Consider the following 22,633-nt stretch of genomic DNA (forward strand, 5'->3'; position numbering starts at 1 on the left):
ATAAATCCAAAATATGTGCTTCAAATGGCCGTTTAATCTAGAAACAGGCTGATGCATCTAAATTATAACATTTCTGTAAAAATAAGAGTGGGAAGAATTCCCACAACAGTGAAATAAGAGGCTCATTATCAGCCATCATAAATGTTTGATGACAGATGCTGTTGCTGAGGGTGAGCAAACAGAGAGTCTAACTTTTTCACTTGGGATCAGATTGGTTTGGATTTCATGTTTTTTTTCTTTTCACAAAATAAATGATTACAAAATGCTTTTATTATTATATCGGTGTAATAGTACTGTGATATAATGGTAACTGTGACCAGCTTTCAGTAAGACTGGCAGAAATTTGAAATGGTTTTTAGCAATTAGTTAGTGGCAAGCAGGAGTAATATACGTTGATTTGGTTAAACTGTCATCTTATAAAGCACGTCCCTGATTGTCTAGTTGTCAGGATACACCGCTCTCACTGCTGCGGCCAAGGTTCGATTCCCGTTCGGGGAAGTTGTATTGGGTCACCAACTGGCGGCTTGATGTTGAGCTTTATTATGAAGGAGTGTCGGCCTAGAAAAGAAATCTGTCTGGAGCTGCAAAAATGTAAAAGTCTTATATATGTCTCATAGGGCAACAAAGGGTCTAACTGTATTATCCCACTAAAGTAAAGGACTATGTGGGCTTAAATATATAATAAGCATTCATGATTAAATGTTTATCCTGGAGGAAATGTCACATAGTAGCATGAGGTGAGGCAGGAGGAGTAAAAGCTCTCACTGCGTGGAATTTTACCGCACAGTTAAATTTTTTTGCATTGATGTAATTATAGAAACACAATAAAGGAATCTTTCTATGGTGGACGTGTTTCTTTTGGGAGGAGTTGATTAAGTCATTAGGAACCAAGCAGGAACTGACATCCATCAGAGCAGTGCGCTCTAACCATTAAATCCCACATCCTCCATCACCATCGTACCTTGGTGTGATTTATATTTTTAGGATTTGGGCAAAAAATGGAAGAAAGTTCCCATCGATGCATCAGAGAGCTACCTGTTTGATCTGTGGACGGTTTTCCATCCTTGCAACAAAACTAGCAGCAGTAGTGGAGTTTGGAGATGCAATCCACTTCTTAAATCTATCTTTGCGTTCCTCTAATTTATCCTGAAGTTTTGCAATCGCACTATTTCTCTCCCTCCCAACTTGATGGTTGGTAGCATATTTAGCTTGCCTTCCCTGTAAATGTCTTTCCAAATTTGTCTTTTTATTTTTTGACAACCTCTCATTACAAAGCTTAAATCCAGGCAATCCTTCCGCATCGATAATGAAAGCAAGTGATTTGATCCATTCTTTGAATCCTCTTCTCTCATCAGCTATCTTCCTTTTTTTCCCTTTGGGATCCATGGTCCGCTGGTTGCAAGTTATGATTACTGATCTCTATGGCTATGATGCAAATTATTGTACAAAATTATTTATTTTACAAATGTTTACAGCATCTAAAAAACAAAATTAATTTTAGTTTGACCTCATGCACACCATATAAAAAAAACAAAAAAAAAACAGAAATAATCGATTTTTCATAAAATTTTGAAAAAGCTTCAGGGAGCCGCGAGTTGCCGACCCCGGGCCTAGTGGTCAGGGTATTGCCCCTGGAATCCGGAAGTTCTGAGCTCAAGCCCCACTCCCACAGACTGCCACTCTGGGTCCCTGAGCAAGACCCTTAACCCCACACTCCTGCTCGGGCGCCGCATAATGGCAGCTCATTGCTTTCCAAGGGGAAGGGTTAAGTGCAGGGAGTTAATTTATTGAGTTAATTTATTTGCTCTGCTCTTGTGACAGTGTAAAGACAAAAAAAAGGTTAAAAAAATAAAGCAATATGTACAGAAAGCAACAAAGCAAAAGTGCCAAGCTCAAACATTTACTGCAGGGAAAGTATTATGTGATAAACTACAACTGCGTCAAAGAAGTTACTTATAACCTTAAAACAGTGATAAATGCTCATTTGAGTTAACAATCCACCACTTTGACTGAAAAAAAAACAAAGTAGGGGAAAATATCCAAATAAATTAAGAAGAATCAACAAATGGATTCCAAATGTTTGCAGTCACTCATAAATCAGAGCTAATCTTGCTTCACATCGTCCCCACTGAGAACCATAGAGTCAAAGGGGCCAGTAACGCACTCAGGTGATACGTTTCACCAGGTTTTTAATGAACTCCTTCCTATATGCTGTTAACGTTGTTATGAAAAACGGCAGTGATAAAGAGACATGACCCACAACTTCATTCTAATAATGAGAATTACTGGTTTGGAAAATTAATGACAAGGGAACACCACAATAAATTTTATTAAAACCAACAAGTGAAATAAATTAGTCTTGTTATCTCCAACAGTTAGTGACTCTAAGCCGATCTAATTTGTTACACTAAGGCATAATTAGCTCTCCATTTGCACATAGGAAATATAACTTTAAAGCTACATAGAGACAGTTATACACAGGAGGCTCACATGAAAAATGCCCAAATTATACATACACAATAATAAAAATTTAACTTTATTGATGTCACATTGGAGAAATTTAACTTTGCATTTAACCCATCCCCTAGGTGAGCAGTGGGCTGCCATCGTTGGGTGCCCAGAGAGCAATCGGGGGTTAAGGGTCTTGCTCAGAGACCCAGAGTGGCAGTCTGTTGGAGTGGGGCTTAAACTCAAACCCTCTGGATTCCAAGCGAAATGCCCTAATCACTAGGCCGACACTCCCCCTGTGCAAGATCTGCATCAGCATTAGCATTAGCATTAGCAGCCCAAGACTTGGATTAATAATTAAAATTCAGTTCAGCTCAAAAATACTTTCTTGATCACAGAGGGAAATTTGAATTTTAAGTTTCATAGAGGTTTCTTCACTGAGTTTTTGTAGATTTTAATAGCTGTTGAGAGAAAAGGATCTCCTGTAGCTGTCTGTCTTGCTGCGGTTCTGAAGAAGGCTCTGACTGAAGACACTATTGATGTATGACGGTCTGATGCTGAGGATGGTAAGGGTTGTCCATAATGCTCTTTTATTTAGATTCATCTCCTGAGGCTATAATGGATTTCCAATAACATGACCAGCGTTCTGCATGAGCTTGTTGATCTTTTTTAAGTTGTTTGCTGTGATGCTGCTTCCTCAGGAGATGATAGTGGAGGAGATCAGTGAACTGCAGACTTAGTAAAGATGTGCAGCATTTAGCTGCAAACACTAAAGGACTGAGTCCATTTTAACTACTTGTGCAAAAACATGCTGTCTCTTTTTTTTTTTACATTTTTTCCCACATTTAAAGGGACACTATGCAACATTTTTCAGTTAATTAATGTGTTCCATAACGTTATGGATGACTAAATGAGTCATTTCAGGTTGAACAAAGGTATTCTCGGCCGCCCTGGTGGTCTGTGGGGGAAATACTGCACTTGCAACTGCAGGAGCACCGACCCGCACCCACAGGCTCAGAAGTCTCGTGAGAGTCAGTCTTGCTTTACGGCGAGAACTGCTACACCCCCCAGTTAAAAGCATTCTCGTTGCTAGCACAGTGGCGATCCTTGTGCAGTTATGCTACGTTCACGCAGCAAAAGCTTTTACTGCTTGTACCAGTTTAGTTCTGACGCGTGGCTGAAGCAGCTTTGCTGCTCTGGCTGCCCGGTGCAAAAGTGGCTCTGACGCGCGTTGGGCGGAGCTTCACTATCCTTTCTCTGCCTTGCAGCTATATTTGCTGTGATCAGTGGGAATAAAGTAGTTTTAATATGTGTTTAAGTGAGAAAATACACCTGAAAACGTAATCAGTGCAGTCAGTTCATTCAGATTATTATCCTGCCTTCCATATTTTTTTTCTGTCGGAGCCGCTCAGACCCCCACATACCAGCGGGGCGCCGACAGTATGGATCCCTTCATCAGCAGCGGTTCACCGCGGCAGCTGGTAGGTGTTTTTCATCTAAATAATCCAAACTGCATATTCTGCCGGCAGATTTCTGCATTTTAAGTTAATTTAGGCGTCAATAAACTGTTTAAGAGGAGTGATCATCAGCGCTGTGTCTCTCTCCCTGCGTTAAACGCGCCCGATGCGCTGCTTCAGCTGCTCAGACGTGCTGCGCCTGGTGCTCAAAACGCGCCGCGGGACCTTTTGCTGCGCCTTGACGCGCGTCAACCATTGACTTTGCATGTAAACTCGCTGCTTCTGTCGCGCCAGCTACGTCCAGTGTGAACGCAGCATTAGTCATTCGCTGCTAAGCTCAAAACAACCGCGCCTGGCTTGACGGAGAAACCAGGAGAACAGCTGAGCATATTTACGACAGTGCACTTTTACTTTCGCCCTCTGGAGGGAGCCTCACTGGAAAATCAACACCGGTTGCATAGTGTACCTTTAATGATGTCACCTCTGAAAAAAAAAGTGTGAACAATACACCCAGACAAACAAATACTCAAACTAATACGGAGAGCTTCCAGTGCAGAACCCAGCTGTCTGTATGTTGGAATAAATCTTACACATCTGGATCGTGTGTCTGATGGTGCAAAGCTGTCAGCTGTCTCAGGTTTCCGTTTACTCACTGTGATCTGTCAGCACAAACCAGAAACAGTCGCTGCTAGCTTTCTACTACAGACACAAACATATCACCCACCTCCCTCCTCTTTGCTATAGGTCCCATATTCGTCTCACACTCACCTCTCCTCCTCTTACAGTCACACAGTCCATATGAGATTTACACCACCCACATGGTTTATTTAGGCTCATCCATCCTTTTATCTGCCTTCCCTTTGCTCTCATCTTCATCTCCTTCCCAGCAGAGCAGACCTTTCCAGCCAACCCCACCACCCCCACTTTCCTCTCATCAACCACAGTTCCCTTCTTCGCATGAAGACACTTGGCCTGTTAACAAGCTCCTTATCCAACCAACCCCACCCCTTTCCACTTTCCTCTGCCTTTGACATACATGCTGAGTCAGTGCGCAGTCTTTAACATCGGGGGTATTGCAAGGCAACGGGGATGTGTGAAATAAATGACTGAAACATGAAATATAAAAGAGAATGGAAATGTGGTCAGATCTGCATGTGTGAAATCCTTTTTAAAGCTATTCAGTGATAAATGAAAGCATTGGAAAATCAAACAATGAAGAGATTTTCTTTCAAGAAATGTACTGTTTTTCTCATTTTCTTTTAATTATCATACCTTGTGTGCAAAATAAAATACCATGTCAAGTATTGAGAGATCAAGTAACTTTAATTTTGCAATTGATTCAATCTGCTACTGTGTTGAAGAAATCAACAACATATAACCCGCGGAGAAAGCAACTGGGTGCACAAATTTAAATGTTTTGTGTGTTTTTCTTTTTTCAATCTAGGTGGCTGAGAAAGTTCTGTTTCTAGAATAGAATAGAATATAACAGAAAAGAACAGAGCAGAGCAGAACAGAATAGAGCAGAATAGAACAGAATATAACTGAACAGAATATAATAGAAAACAACAGAGAATAGAATAAAAAAGAAAAGAAACGCGCAGAGCAGAGTAGAGCAGAGCAGAGCAGATTAGAATAGAACATAATAGAATAGAAAAGAACAGAGCAAAATAGAATATATTAGAATATAATAGAAAAGAGCAGAAAAGAAAAGAACAGAGCAAAATAGAATATTATAGAATCATTTACTGTTGCATTGAGTAGGGCAAAGGTTTATAACTGAAGAAGAAAAAAGTGCAGTTATCAAAAATAATGCATTGTTGCTACTGAGTGGGATGAGTTGAGGCTTTGATAGTTGGGAGTTAAAAATAAAGAAATGTAAAAACTGCAATTAAGGATATAAACAACTTTTTGAGTTTGTTCGTTGCAGTGATGGTTATACAGTCTAGCTTTGCTAGTTGAACCGGGACCAAGAGTATTTTTTTTGCAATGAGAATGCTTTAAGAATAATTCTGGCACTGTAATTAAAGCTTAATTGGTTTGATCCAGCTTATGCAATTAAAGAAGCTGTTGTGAGCCAAGTTTAGGATTAATATTTTAACAACGAGGCAATCAACTGTACGTCAACATCTAACTACCAGCTGAAGAAGAGGCCGTCCAAACTTTTCATTACTCCATCTGTTTTGTGTAATGTAGAAGTCAAGGGAGTAAAACAGTACCTCAGCATGATGCTACCACCACCGTGCTTAAAAAGACATTTACACAGAAAGCGCTCTACTTAAAGGAATGGTACACCCAAAACATGATTAGCCTTGATTTTCTACTCACCCCCATGCTGAACAACACTCTGGAGTACTTTTTTGATATCTCAAATGCATCTGGAGATCTGGGAGGCTTCTTGCTGTCTGCTGACATTCAAATAATGAAGGTCTATGGTGCCCGAGGCAGAAAGGTCCATAAAAGTCCACAAAAAACGTGTCAATATTCCTCAATACTGCTCATCCAATGTATTCCAAGTGTCCTGAGTGGGTAGCGTCCATAATTTACTCGAAACGAAGTCATTTAGAATGTTTTTAGAGCATAAACAGTAGTGTATAGGATTTCCTGAAAGCGCGTTCACGAGTCTATGGAAACCGCGGCAGACCAAACCAGACGAAAGTGCGCATTCAGCTCGGCAAAGAACTCATGCTCTTCCTCAACACTGAAGTCCTCAGACATTTTTCTTTCGTTGTTTTTTCTTTGCACAGGTAAACAGCACATTTCTTCTTCTACGCTTGCATTATCGGCAGACGCTGAATGCGCACTTTCATGTGGTTTGGTCTGCCGCGGTTTCTGTAGACTCATGAACGCGCTTTTAGGAAATCCTATACACTACTGTTTATGCTCTAAAAACAATCTAAATGACTTTGTTTCGAGTAAATTATGGACGCTACCCACTCAGGACACTTGGAATACATTGGACAAGCAGTATGGAGGAATATTGACACGTTTTTTGTGGATTTTTATTGACCTTTCTGCCTCGGGCGCCATAAACCTCCATTATTTGAATGTCAGCAGACAGCAAGAAGCCTCCCAGATCTCCAGATGCATTTGGGATATCAAAAAAGTACTCCAGAGTGTTGTTCAGCATGGGGGTGAGTAGAAAATTAAGGCTAATCATGTTTTGGGTGTACTATTCCTTTAAGGACATTTATATAAATTTTATGAAATTAAGTCTGGTGTATTTTTACAGTTTGACAACATAGAAGATAAATCTGATCACCAACTGAGAATAACTAAGCAACATAAAGAACCAAAAACACACATAATGCTTATGTGGGAAAGACAAGAGTCCTAGTGCACCCCCTCCCAAAAGTGCTAAACTAAAACACATGTCTTAAGATGATTAAATGATTCAGTTTCTGCAGCAATCCCTGGAAATAAGCATGCATATGCCATTGAATTAGTTCTTTCATTGAGAAAAAATATAAAAAGTTCACTATTTACAACTAAATCTGACAGCTGGAAGTTGCTGGAAAATGAAAAAGCATTTTTAAAACAAAAACAGAACAGAACTAGCAATGAAAGTATTTTTTAATATGATACGCTTAATAAATCTTAGTCATCTAATGCATGTTCAGTCAATGAGCATTAGTTTAACAGACACTCTGTCCTCTGCCAACTGTGTCCAGAATGCATTACAATAAATGCAGGGCATTAGATTTATTCCATACGTTACTTTCATTTCCTACAAGTCTTGTCTGGTGATAACTGAAGCTGCAACTGTTTCAAAAGCAAAAGCAGAAACATCTAATCTTTTTTCTATCAACACTGAGTTAACAGTTAACTGTATTTAAATCTCATTAACATATGCAGTTTAATTGATTTATTTATCCTTTTATGATAAAAATTCTGTTCTTAGATTTTGTTTTTGTTAATAAGCTTACTGAAAAAACTGCAGACCTACTAACTGCCCCTAAGACTGCATCCCTACATGTTAACTCAAAAAAGCATTTTCTGTTATTGGACCGAATATCAGCATACTGCAAATGCCTCACTTGATCTGGGCTTCTTTCTACAAAAAATATATTAAAAAGAAGAAATTCAGAATAAAATGGTGAAATCAGACAAACATTTTCAAGTGCATAATCATGCCTGCATCCTGTTGGTCCTATCCATAACTAGACAGAGAGGTGTTTTCTCCCTTGACCTTTAGTTAGCCCCTGAAGCAGGCGGTCTATTTATCCTAATGAAGCCAATAAAACTGATTAAAATGTCAGCCAGGCTTCTGTAATAAAGAATGCTAATCATTAGTGTTTCCTGTTAACAACTGCAGAAATTCTAGTTTCCCTGAAAGAAGAACTGAAAGTCAAAAACTAAAACTAGACTATAAAAATGGAAAATGTCAGGATTGAACATAAATAATGACATGGTTAGTCCAAGTTTAAAGTCTTGGCTTTTGTCTAGAGATGTTCCTTCAATTTGCTTCCTTTTTCTTTATGATAAAATGTATTTTTGAACTCCACCAATACCCCTTGCTGTAAAAACCTATATAACATGTTGCTGCCGCCCCTCCTGTTTATAACTGGAAAGTCATGCTCAGGACTGCAAGCTTCAAAATGTATAAAATGAGACAAGAAGCCTGCAGATGCATATAAGCTAAAAGCTACTATCTGCTACCCTACAATGACAATACATTTATAACTGAGTTCTAAATTGTCCATATCAAGCTAGGATAAGTAAACCTCCTGCCTCTCTGAGTGGAAATTGGCCCCTGTTGGTACAGGATTTGTATCACTGTGGACAGTAATACTTCCCTACTAGCTTTAGTCGACATGTTAACAAAGTTGGGGTTAATTCTCTCATCTTGCACAGAAACAATTTGTCTCTGTCTCTCTACTTCTACTTAACCTATCTTCTTGTGAAACAGGATCATTCTTGGGATTTCCAAAGCTGGTTAATTCAATTCAGTTTATTTATATAGCGCCAATTCGCAACACATGTAATCTCAAGGCATTTTACAGACAACACAATCAGATACTATTCAAATTGGTTGAAAGTTTTCTAAGGAAAACCAGTTGACTGTATCGGCTCATTAACTCAACAACAATCCCTCACACTAAGTATGCTTGTAGCAACAGTGGGGAGGAAAACTCCCTTTATAACAGCAGAACCAGGCTCAGTGTGAGCGGCCATCTGCCAAGGCCGACCAGGGTTCAAGGAGATAGAAGCAGATGTACAAGACAAACATAGAAGAACTGATTTATAAATACTTTCTATGTTAAAAAAGACAATGGTAAACTAGATCTACAGTTGACTCTGTCCTGGAAGGAAACAGTTAAGCAGATGAGCTCTGAGCCAGTCTTTCTGTCAAAGGGATGAAAGAGAGCTCATCCACAGTTAGGGATCAAACTAACAAATACTCAAAAATGGGAGAATAGATATAGAATGAAGCAGTCTGATAAAAAGTGGTCCCCATGTCCTCCAGCAATCTACATCTATAGCAGCACAACTACAGAGATGGCTCAGGATAACCTGAGCTACTCTACGTATAAGCTAATCAAAAGATAGATGATATCTCTTTATAATTTTAATCAGAACCCTAGCTGCAGCATTTTGGATCAGTCAAAGGTTTTTAACTACAGTTTTTGAACTGTATTGGTCCTAACTTCAAGTAAGAAAGGCATGTATTTAATTCAAATGATGCACATTTTGAGAATCAAAAGCTTCTAAACACATTTATGTCCACATATGGCATTTTATTTAAAGGCATCTTGGAGTTAACTTTCAATCTTATGGAAACCAATACAATATATTGTTTTTACTCTGGCATTAAGCAAATCTAAAGGTATATAAATAAATCATAGCAGTGTGTACAGTGTAAATAAATATGTAGCTTAAATATAAGGGGGTTCCCCCTATTCAGGTGAAGCAGTCTGCCACTCAGAAACTGTGATTACACAGCTTTCCAGATGTATATGATGAAACAGGTTATCAGCAGTAGCCTGTCTCTCTGCTGAATGCACCAAGACCTTCCAAGCCGGCCTTTAGCTTTCAGCAGAGTCAGCACTACAGCAGATTCAGAGGATAGTTTCATGAAGCTGCAAGAGGACAACGATGCTGCTGCTCTAACCAAGACAAACAATGTAACAGACAATTGAACTAGAAGATCAGGCTGACTGATTCCACCAGCTTGTGCCGATATTTCTTGGGGGTCCATGAGAGATGCGTAATGGAGCTCAATGATTAGATGAGGTGCTGAAAATAAACATGGAGGTGAGACAAGTGTAGAACTGTTTTTCATAACCGTAAAAAAGTGTAAGGAAGATTATAAATAGTTTGAAAATTAAGTTGAGTGATAAAATTCTGGAAATAAGGGCAGGGATTTGATATAAGCCTCTTTTATTCTGAAACTAAAAAATGCTGAAACTACTTGTCCTTAAAAATATTTGTAAAGCACATTTCTGAATTTAATTTAGGTTTTAAGTCCTTTTAATTAGATGGCAGAGAAAGTGTTGCAGTAATCAGTTTCCTCAGCTGTGTGAAGTGCAATGAAGAACTACTTGCCTGCATAATGTTGCACAATGCTTGTCAGTTAATGCCGCTTTACTTATTTGGCTGAAAAAAAGAGCTAAATTTCACTATTTGAAAATATTTCATAGGACACTTTCATAGTCAGTTATGGTATGGAGACCACCGCTCCTACTGAAATAAAGCTCTTACAGTACTTTAGGTTGTGGAGTGGATCATGTGTGTGAAACCGTCTATTCCTATAGTGTTGCATATACAGTTTTCCCACGCACACATTTCTGCTTTTGAATTCTCAGGATTTATTAATTTGAGGTGGCTTTTCTTTCTGCATTGCAATGGCACACTTTGTCAAAAAAAAGCCCTGCACAAACATAAAAAATATACAGGTTTAATTATGGATAGCTAAACTTATAATAGAATTTTTAGGAATGCATGATGGTTCTATATGTAGCACTGTTAACTTGCAGTTTTAACGTCATGAGTTCACGGTCTCACTGCATAGAGTGTGCATGAGTAAATTTGTGGATCACCCAGTTATTCCACATGCAATTTCCTTTTATGCATGAGCAATTTAGCCTTATTTATTTGGAATCTATGACTATTTAAGCCCATATCTATATTAAAAAATCCATAATCCATAATAGCAAACCTCATATACTTGCTCTTCATGCTCCTATCATCATTTTATTGACAGATCAATAACTGTGCTCCCTGAGTCACATTTATAAATGTATTTTAAAAATACTTGATAACAAGGCAATCAAATTATTTAGAGATGACTTATGTAACTTTTCTGCTCAGATAAAGCATGAAATCACTTGCTCTTGGACACCTTAGCAGGATGCTGTGGGATACTGAGCATAAGAAAAAAAAAATCAATTCCTGGCAATAAAATGTTACCAAACAGCCAAGAATGATCCCCATACCAACAGCAGACCTTTACTGAGAGACGAAAGTGACAAAACGAGAAGGCGGTTTCAGCACGTAATGCAGGGAAAAGCGCCTCTACAACAGATTTGTGTTTCATTAATCACACATGATCCAGGCTGCTGTAAAGAGCTCCATCTGCACCACAGCCAGCACGCAAAAAGTAGCTCACAGATTGGAGCAACACGCGGCGGACAGCCAGTTATTACAGAGAAAAAGAGCAGGATGGTCAAACGCTAATGCTTATCGTCATTTGCCAAGCTGTACCCATTCTAAATACTAAATGGCTCCTGTCTACTGCCATAACTTTCACCTTCTAAATACTTCCAACATCACACCTCTAAATAAGTGTTTCTGAGCAACAAAATACATTGCAGCCTGCTTTAATCCCGGCAGAGAAAAAAGCAACATAAAAGTTTAGAGAGAGAGTAATGAAAAAATAACTCATGGACAGGTGGGAGGATGTAAAGAGTAGGAGAGTGTAGGAAAAAATGAAAACATACGTGGGAAGGAGAGAAAATAAAACTGCATTTCAAGACTTTCCTGGTCACTAACGCTGTTTCTCTGCAGAGAAGGATGGCTTAGCATCTCAATTGATCAATATCAACTAATGGAAACCCAAACATTGTTAGGGCAAACTGTGCTGCTACTGCAGCTTTAAATCAGCTCATGAAAACATCTCTGCCTCTGTGTGCATTCTCCTTTTTATAATAATCAGATATTCTCCATGAAACAAACTAAACTTTATTCAGTAAACTCATTTTCTGCAGCATGGTTCAACACTAAATGAAGCCATTTACTCTGTCCTAATGTAGCTTTTGTCCGTTTTCAGGAGTAGATAACAGGAAATGTACCCATGAAGTTTAATATTACAACCATTAACAGGTCCAGTAAACACTAATGAGCATCCACTTACCATTGATTGCAACTGTTATTTTTTATGTATTTGGCAACAATAAACATTTTACTCTCAAATTTGATGCCTTAAAGACGAGGCGAAATATGCAAGTATGAGGATTTGAGCAGGTTTGACATAAGCCCATTTGTGATAGCTATACAACTGGGTCAGAGTATCTCCTAAAACACAGATCCTGAGGGATGTTCCTTGTACACAAGTGGAAGTATCTAGTCATGAATGGCCGTCACAAATGGCTTATTAATGCACATGAGGATTGAAGGTGGGATCAGGTGGAGGGCTGATGATTCGAGTTGGTTTAAAGCCATAGGACCCTAAAACCTTGGAGTTTTTGAGTTGACAACAAACTCATCAGTAAACAAAAGTATCCTACAGTCATTTTCAAGGTCATCTGTCTGACAGAACAGGTTTAGGGTGAGCCGAGTTCTGCAATGGGAATACTGGGAAAAAAATATAGTCACCTAGATAAGTCAGAAAATGTAAAAATACTATAGTGTGCACTTGAACCTAGTGTTAAATAATTTCAGGTGATATTTCTGACCAGATTGCAAATATTTTGGCTAAACTGTTTCAGTAATGAATGATTCTCGTACAGAAATGCTGTTTTAAATTATATTTGGGTTAAACAAATATCTCAAATGTTCCTTAACAATTAGCTTAATCATTAAAGCAAAAAAGTCATTGCTTTTTCTTTCAATGTTATTTTTAAAACATAGCAGAAGTAAAAGAACTGTCTCTTAGTTTTAGCTGATAAAAGAAAACAACTCATCCTGTTTGCAGCTAACAGCATCTCCTCAATAGATGTGACTCTGGCTGCAGCCGAAATTATTGAAAACAAACTATGTTATAAGGTCATTCATCTGCAGTGTAGGAAACAGCAGCAACATCCTCAGAGAGTCGCTGTGACCTACAGACATGATGGAGACAGATTATTACTGTTTTTGTTTTCAATTCATTTAGGAAGGGTGGGAAGAATATCAGTCATTTTGAGGCTGGGTTACGTCAGAGTCGTGGATAAAGGATTCATAAATGCAGCAAATGAAGACAAAATGCTTCCAGGTGCCCTCCAATGCAGGGAACAGATTTTTGGGTCATAATATGTAGGAGACATTTGAAAAAGTGTTCAACCAGCCATGCAAACTCCTAAAAAACCATTTATCCTGAGTAAACCACCACATCTGCAGTTGCAGGGAACAAACCTCAAAATTCCATCTTGTTTGACAGCAATTTTCAGCACAATTTTTTTAAGGTGCAGTTTCAAACCTCAGGATATTTAAAATCGCAAGAACATTTATGGGGAGGAAAATAATATTTACGAATTCCAACAATACAGCAAGATAACCAGAACCTATAGCGGCCTTTTTCCAAAATGGCTCCAAGCTCAGAACAGATACATCTACCACTCCTTGTTCCCATCTTCAGTCGAGCTACAGGATCAGGATAACGCAGGGGTGTCAAAGTGGGTCCAGAAAGGGCCGTGAGGCTACAGATTGTCTTTCCAACCATGCAATAGCACACCAGACTCCAGTCATCTCATCAAGCCATCATGTTCAGATTGGACTCACTTGATAAGATGACTGGAGTCTGGTGTGCTATTGCTTGGTTGAAAAGAAAACCTGCAGCATCAAGGCCCTTTCTCGAACTAGTTTGACACCACTTGGATAATGTGAACTCACCAACTGACCACAGAAAAACACAGATACTAAAATTTGAATACATTTGAGTATCTCTATAAAGCTCAAATCATTCATCCAATTAAAGTGCAAAACATGTTTAATGCATAGATCAATAGAGTATAACAGAACACATTCTGTTTTAAGAAGTATTTCAGTGTGACTGTACTGTATGGGAAATGTATGCTTGACTGGGTGTTTGTTTGCATGAATAAATGCAGTGATGCAGCGTCTAGAGGATCAGCCCAGGTTGAGCCACTAACAACCCTCAGCATGTTGGATTGTTTGCTCCGGTGTCTGTTGGAACTTTTGCCAGCATAGATATTTATTCAGCATCTCAATAAGCGAGGCAGCAGAAGGAAGATGGTGTGTTACCTTTTAACTTGATAAAACAGAGCACGCAAATAGCAGAAGATCATATGATGGGAGTTAAACAGCTTTGAAGCAGCAGCCCGGTCAAGTTATTTCCTTTGCAGAAGTTGCTGGTGAAGATTCTCAGTCATCCAGGTCACAATCATTACAAAAAAGTAAAAAAAAATAAAATAAACTGGACTTGGTTTCCAAATTTGAAGATATTTCGCGAAATGTTTTCAAACTTGGAAACCTTTTCAGAAGTTGAAAGAAAACAACTTCTCATGTTGTCTTTGGTCCAGGATTCAATTCACATCAGGACATTTGTCTCTGATGTATAGAAGCTGCAGCTCACATACAAGTCATTTTCTTAGAATGCATTTATCTTTGTTGCTGGTGCACTTTGTTAACCACATTTTCCCTCCACTAAAGGACTAAGCTATTGCCTTAAAATAGACATCTAAGAGAATTTAAAAATAAAATTCTACTTAACTCATTGAATCAAATTCACATGTATTCACATTCCAGACAACCTGCTGCTGCCTTATTTATGCTGATTTCATTTATTTTCATGGTTCTCCTGTGATTGACTGCAGAAATCTAATCAAACAACAGATAATTACATTGTTGCACTGCAGCACAGCATTATTGTTTTTAAACGTTACATCCAACATAAAAAATGTTTGCATAAATGCGAGTACAGTCTAATATAATAATATTAAAAAAAATAATAATAGATAATTTTTTCCCCCCTGCATATGTGAGTGATACATATTTATCTGCGCCTCCCTGTGTTATCTACAATCTCCTCACGTAGGCTTTCACCTTAGATAAGACAGTCCACGCAGCGCCAACTTTGTCTGCCAAGGGCAAAACTTGAGTGGAGCTCTGCACAGATGCGTCACAGATACGGCTGTTTGCGGTGTGTCTGAGAGAGAGATAGACCTATTCTCGGGACACTTCTGCGTTTCACTGATGCAACGTGACAACAGCAGCCAATAAAAATTATCATAAATTTTAAAAATCCACAGCATGAGCATGCAATGATGCATGCAGTTAGGGATGGGTAGCTTACTCACCAGATCCCGCTGCTTCGTGTCTGTGGAGCCTCAGCCTCAGCAGCAGCAGCAGCAGCAGCTACCCGGTCCCACAGAGGATCATTAGATGCTGTTGCATCGGGCTCTGCTGCAGACTGCATGCTGTCAGAACCACTGCGGTCCACATTCATCCGCGCCGGTCAGGGTGCGTGCGTGTCACATCGCGTTTTTTGGGCTGTGCGGTGCAGGTGGAGGGCGAGGGGGCTTCTTGTCAAATGTAAACAGACTTGATGCGGGGAAACAGAGAAGCTCATCTGCAATATTTACAGTCCCAAAACTCCAACACTCTGCTGCTCTGATCGCTGCCTCATCTTCCTCCTCCTCCTCTCTGTCCTGTTGGGCATGCCCAGTTCCTGCCTTCTAATAAAGGCTGAAAATAAACAAAACAAGATTAAATTGTTTGCAGAGGCGTAGCCAGAAAATATTAACAAGGGTGGCCAGGAAATAACCAATGTAGGCACCTTAACCTCAGTGTTAGGTTTCTGTTTTCTGTCATGATTTCTTTTTGAGTATCCAGTTTTGCCTTTTCTCCTTGTTTCCTAGTTTTTATGGTTTAATTCTTAGTTTATTGTGTTCTTTTGTTTTTTTCTCAGTTACTGTTTTAATCATTCCTACCTGTGGTCTCCCTCAAGTGATTCAGACGAACCCCCCCTGTAACTGACATTTATGCACTATTTTTGCACGCCACGTAACACTTTACTTGGATTTATCACTTTAGTTGGATATTCACGTTATTTGGATTTAGTTTTTGCATATGCATAGATATACATAGTATAGATATACATATGCATATATACATATATATATATATATATATATATATATATATATATATATATATATATATATATATATATATATATATATATATATATATATATATACACATATATATATTGGATATGTGTATATATGTATATATATATATATCTATATATATATATCTATATATAGATATATATATAGATATACAGAAGAGCTATATGTGTATATATTTTCTCTTTTTATTCTTATTTTTTATCTTTACTATACTGCATAGTTGGATATGTGTGTGTATATATATATATATATATATATATATATATATATATATATATATATATATATATATATATATATATATATATATATATATATATATATAGATAGATAGATAGATAGATAGATAGATAGATAGATAGATAGATAGATAGATAGATAGATAGATAGATAGATAGATAGATAGATAGATAGATAGATAAAACTGTAACTGGAGCGTGTAACAAAAGTAATTTCCCTCTGGGATTATTAAAGTATTTCTTATTCTGATTCTACGTTCTGTTATATTTTCTTTTTAGTGTTCAGTTTTGCTTTACTCCTTGTTTTCTAGTGTTAGTGGTTTTTATTTTTATTTTGCTGTGTTCTCTGGTTTATTCTTAGTTACTGTTTCAGTCTTGGCTCTGTTATGTTTTTCTTTTGAGTGTTCAGTTTTGCTTCACTCCATCTTTTATTGTGTTTGTGGTTTCATTTTTATTTTTATTTTGTTCTTTCTGGTTATTTTCAGTTCTCAGGTTTGTATTTGTTGCCCTCTGCTGCCCTCTTGAGTTTTCCTTTTACTCTTGCTCCTTGTTTCTGCTCTGCTCACACCTGCTCCTAATCTGCTCGTTAACCCTCTCTTTGTTTCAGTCTCCTACAAATACTCTCTCTGTTCTGTTCTTCTTTGCTGGGTCCTCATCTAACTCTGTCATACTTCCTCCTACTTGTCTCTCTGAGCCTCCCTCCAAGTGTTTCGATTCCCCTGATGTCTCCTTGGTTTTTGGGTATGTTTAGAATTGTGTTTTTCTTATTTTTTATCTTTGGACTTTGGATTCCTGGTTTCCCTGTTTATTTGGACTTTGGTTTTTACTTTAGATTTTTGGACAACCTGCCTCTGTTTTCAGTTTTTTAATAATTCATCATTAAACCAACTTGAGAAATTCACCTCTGCCTTCCTGCCTCTGCTTTTGGGTCCTCACCCCTCAAACAAATCCTAACACTCAGGGTCAATCTACACTGTTCAAACAGAAAAATTAACAAGTAAAAAATCCATATTTTCTAAACAAAGACAAACTATACTTTCCTATAGCCTTTGCTAACAAATAGACACATATATTTAAAGGGGAACACCAATTTTTTTTTTTTTTTTTTTTTTTTTTTTTACATTGACCCCTTGAATTTACGTTATCACATCATGTTCTACTCACTCATATGAGTTTTGTGTCATTTGGAGCTGTTCTGAAGATATTCCGTTAGGCTATATCAAATAACATCTTCCTTTGGGCAACAAGTTGAAGGCACAAACTAAACTGTTCATAAATTATTCTTTAAGGTACGCCAGCATTTATAACATGTAGGCAAATCACTGTCCACCAGACAGTGTGTTAGCATTTAGTATCATTTAGTATGACAATACAAAATAGAATCTAAAAAAATGTCTTTAAATAGGTGTATTTCCACTTAATTTAAGCTGGTAATTGTGTTATGTCAAAGGATTGAGTACTTTTGCTTTAAAAAATAACATCATTTAGTATTGTGGACTTGAAATAAGTTGAATGACTTATTTTAAATGTAAATCATCTCTTTTTCTTCTAGTAAACTGTTTAACCTATCCAAATTGCCATTTAAATGCAATTTAAATATAAAAGGTCCCATATTAATCTACATTTGCAAATAAAACATATAAACAATGATTCTCCCAGAGAATATTTTTGCAGTTTTTGCAGGAAAATTCCTCTCAGATTAGGCAGATGGCCTTAAACAAAAACCTCCTCATCATTATTATCAAATCTGGACATTTTAAAAATTCATCTGGAAAATGTTGAAAGATTAAAGTGAATTTTAACAATTTGATAAAGAATGGCCAAACAGACACTCCGCTTCCATTCCTCACATTAAGCTCCACCTGTCAAACAAGAGTCTTCTGATCCTTAGGATAACTAGAATAACATCTTTAATGTCAAAATTTATGTTAAAATATCTTGACTTATTTGGTGGTAGCTTTGTCCTGTTGCTTATTAGATATCGTCAAGGATTTATTGATACCTCTTCCCTTAATGATACTCCTTATCAACCCAATATTTGATCAATACCCTATCATTTTCCTTTTTTATAATTAAAAGGGTAAGAAAACAAAAAATGAGCAATGCCATTTTTTCCATTTAACCATATTTTAAAGCTGTAATAGTTTTTTTTTTAGAAGTCAGATAACTATAGAAGTACTTGAAATGTTTTTCTGTCCCGATTTCGGTTTGAGACTCTGTTATGTAGGCCAGAAGAGAAAACCTGTATTGTTTTGATGAAGATCAATGAAGACCAAACTACAGTTCTAGTTTCTGGTCCAAAAAAGTAGGATTAGAAATCATCAGCTGGGGCTGCCACTAAATACATCTTATATAAATTAGTCCTTTGTACTTTTCATTGTTGTTTTTATAAATGCATTTATTGTCTGTTGCTGTACTCTTCCTTTTGCGATGTATTCTATCGTCCTTCTTTGTCTCCCTTTCAACACTTTAACTGCACCTCTCTCCTTTTCTGTTGTTTTCTATAAAATAACAAAACAAAACAGACTTTTTCATTCCCTTTAATCTGCTTTATTAAACGTCTGGACCCCAAAAGCTCAAATAACAAATTTAAACTGTTAAAAATAACTATTTTTTTTACACTGAAACCATCCAAGCTTGATAGGTTTAAGAAAACATAATAAAATACATAAATATGCAAATGTAGGCTGCATATGCAAACATAAAAGGTAAAAATAAAAAAGTTAACCTTAATATATTGCCAATTTAAAAAAAAGCAAGTATAATCAACGTGGTGACAAACATAACCGAAATTAAATGTTCCATATTATGCAAAATTCACATTATAAATTTTTGTAGCATGTGTCATGAAGCCTGTGTATGAGATTTACAAATGAAAAAAATCCCTTTAACCTGCATCATTGCCTTTCTCTATTCCTTAGCTAATGCGGCGTTCCCTTTATGATGTCATCAGGGTAAAATAGCTGTCATAAGTGGTCTATAGCAGTCCATTGGTCAAGGTACAGACTTCATTAATGTGTCATTGTACACTCCTAGCCTCTAACTTTAAGAGCTCTGACTAGTTGTCATGGTTGCGGATTGTGGGGACCCGGCCTTCGGGAGGACACGGCGTGGAAAGCCAAAGCAGCTCATCCAGATGGGGCCTAAATGAGGAAATGTTTGGTGAATATTCCTCCTCCGAGAGGAATATTCCTGCACAACAAAAAAAACATGCTTTATTTCTGGGGCCCTTAGTGCCAATACTGTTTATTTCTAAATGTCGCATAATATGGGATCTTTAAAACAGAAAAAAATTTGTACCATCTGTTTGAAAAGAATACATCTTATTTCACATCCAGTTATATATAGTAATATTCTTTTTTTTAATTCAAAGTTTCATACTTTATCTTAGTTCAATGCAGGAATTTGTAAGACAATGTAGATTCTTAAGCAATACTTGTAAAGAATTATCAATAGAGAGCAAAAGACATACAGTTAGAAATTACGCTTAGCCCACCGAAATAAAGGATCGGCCCTCCATTGGGGCAGGAGTTTGCCCTGCAATCAGAGGGTTGTCGGTTCGAGCGCCGGCTTTGCATGTCCTTGGGCAAGACACTTCACCTGCATTGCCTACTGATGGTCATCAGAGGGCCCAGTGGTGCCAGTGTCTGGCAGTCTCGCTTCTTTCAGTGAGAAGGCCAGGGCAGCTGTGGCCCAAATGTAAATGCTTGCCACCAATCGGGGTGTGTGAATGGGTGAACGACAGAATGTAGGGTGAATGACTGAATATAGTATAAGTGTCAAGTGTCCTGACTTGAAAAAGTGCTATATAAGTACAGGCCATTTACCATTCTACTGCTAAACACTCAGATGCTTGACAATCACTCTTTAGCAATAACACTATGAACACACATGTTTCTTGAGATCTCCATGTCGTGAAAATGCTTTATTGCAAACTCTACAGACATAAGGTTTCTCTCCTAAATGGAGTCTCATGTGACTTTTAAGATTATATTTTTTGTTAAACCTGATTTTACAGACATCACAGCCGAATGGCCGCTCCTCTGTGTGGAGTCTCATATGCTGCTTTAACTTTATTTCCCGGACGAAACATTTACCGCATTCACCACAGCTGAATGGTGCAGTGTGAACCTCCATGTGATTGTTGAGATAATTTTGTTTTGAAAACCCTTTACTGCAAACACCACAAACAAACTGTTTCTCTCCAGTGTGAACACACATGTGCCTCTTTAGATTACCCTGGCGTGAAAATTCTTTACGGCAGACCCTACAGGTGAATGGTTTCTCTCCCGTGTGAACACTCATGTGGCTCTTAAGATGAATTTGCTGTGAAAATCCTTTACTGCAAACACTGCAAACAAAAGGCCTGTCTGCAGTGTGGATTCTCATGTGCTTTTTAAGATTTCCATTCCTTTTAAATCTCGTTCCACAAACCTCACAAGAAAATGGGTTTTCTCCCGAATGGACCTCAAGGTGACTTCTAAGACTTGTCTTTGCATGAAACCTTCTACCACAATCATCACAGGCGAATGGTTTCTCTCCGGTGTGGAGTCTTATATGTGTCTGCAGACAACGTTTTTCTTTAAAGCCTTTACCACAAAAACCACAGCTATGTTCTCTTAGTCCAGTATGAATCATCATGTGTAGTTTTATATAAGTCTTATGTCTAAATCTTTTGCCACAAATATTGCAGCCAAATGGTTTCTCTCCTGTGTGGACACTTATTTGTGAGGCACGTTTGAGACACAGTTTTGATCGTTTAGCTCTTTTGTTTACCATCACTGTACTCTGTTGTGAAGAACCCATTAGTTCCACTTCTCTGCCTAACTTTGGTCCTTTCCAGTCTTCTCCTACAGGGTCTGTATTCCTTTCATCATCAGTTTTGATTTCATTAAGTTCCAACAACTGAGGTTTTTCTTCATCTTCGGTCTTCACAGTAAGCTCCTCTTTGCCCTTATGAATCCATAGTTTCGGCCTTTCATCCTTTATGCAGGGGGGTTCTGGGTCCTGCTGGTCAAAGCTGGGGTTCCAGTCGTGGGAAGCCTCTTCTTTGATCACAAACACCTGATGAACTACAAAAAATAAAAACACGAAAATTTCTGATGTGAGTTTTTTTTTTGCAGAAAAAGTGTACAACCAATGTCATGTGTACCCCTATGAAAAAAAGGTCACGTTTATATTCAGTTATATTATCAAACCAATATATGTAAGTTGTTTCAAATGTTAATGTTATCAGAAACTATTTTATCTTTTGTGATAACTATTCCCAAGTGCTATTCCCAGTGCTATATGACTAAAGCCGTATAGTGTAAATCTATACTAATGAGAATCAGGTTTATACAGGTTATTTATTTTTGTTATTCTATCTCACTGACATATATCTATCACTGATGGGCTCTTAGATCAGACTGCCAGCCCTCTTTTAGTTGCTCTGATCCAAACAGCTACTTACTAAGATCTTTGCTGTCTGGTTCATCCTCTGGTTCTGTGGATGTTGCAGACATGGGTGCCTCCAAACTGAGCTCTCCAGGGTCTTCTGCCTCAACCTTCAACATCTCAGACATATTCGCTCCTTATTTATAACCTTCACATGTTGTAGCAGGTCAAGGTTTTAGACATATCCTGAAAATAAAACCAGAACCAAATCAGCAAATGAGCAAATAAAGTGTGCTAACAGAAAATGGATGGTGTGGAGTGTGATACCTTAATCATAGGTCTCTGGTTTCCTTAGTTTAGAAATAGTGTCAACAGACGATGCTGTTAGCTCCATGGAGGCTACCAGTTTAGCCTCTTTGCTAATAAACACTCTGTACTGGATACTTCCGCTAAAAATAACCACAATGGCTTTAAACGAAGGTGTGGAACTGATATCTTAACTGAAACCGTCAAGGAGGGAGTCTGAGACATTATTTAAACCGTCTTTACGGCAACTTTTGAGACGTTTTTTTTATATATAAGGACCTAGCCAGACAAGCTAACATAGCTATTTCCGGATTTCTTCTTATTTTAACCAATGAACAGCAAGTAAAGTTAGAATTAGAAAACACACTTCCTCTTTAGACCGTTAGGACTTCAAAATAAGATTAAATGGATTTGAATGAATAAATATATATTTATTACTTGGTATTTGTTTTTGTTACACTTTGCATATAGTTTTGACTCACAAAAATGTAACTTCATGCCCACTGTGTGTTTTTTT

The 22,633-nt window shown here is 37.7% G+C and overlaps 2 protein-coding genes across 4 annotated transcripts in view; both read right to left on the reverse strand.

Moving 5' to 3' along the window:
* Positions 1 to 15,695, reverse strand: part of LOC119782496 (PH and SEC7 domain-containing protein 1-like) — a 114,681-nt gene extending 98,986 nt beyond the window's left edge. For all 3 annotated transcript variants that reach the window (XM_038283489.1, XM_038283488.1, XM_038283490.1), the window contains exon 1: positions 15,359 to 15,695. The gene's annotated coding sequence lies outside the window, so the exon portion shown is untranslated. The remainder of the gene's footprint in view (positions 1 to 15,358) is intronic.
* Positions 15,696 to 18,972: 3,277 nt separating this feature from the next.
* Positions 18,973 to 22,428, reverse strand: LOC119782462 (gastrula zinc finger protein XlCGF57.1-like). The gene is made up of 3 exons (XM_038283437.1): positions 22,138 to 22,428; positions 21,887 to 22,056; positions 18,973 to 21,506 (listed from the first exon to the last, which is right to left on the reverse strand). Exons 2-3 carry the CDS (start codon positions 21,996 to 21,998, stop codon positions 20,314 to 20,316), a joined length of 1,305 nt encoding a protein of 434 aa, XP_038139365.1. The 5' UTR covers positions 21,999 to 22,056; positions 22,138 to 22,428; the 3' UTR covers positions 18,973 to 20,313.
* Positions 22,429 to 22,633: the final 205 nt, after the last annotated feature.

Source organism: Cyprinodon tularosa, unplaced genomic scaffold (genome assembly GCF_016077235.1).
Source record: "Cyprinodon tularosa strain WSP-4 unplaced genomic scaffold, ASM1607723v1 ctg194, whole genome shotgun sequence".
Taxonomy (NCBI): Eukaryota; Metazoa; Chordata; class Actinopteri; order Cyprinodontiformes; family Cyprinodontidae; genus Cyprinodon; species Cyprinodon tularosa.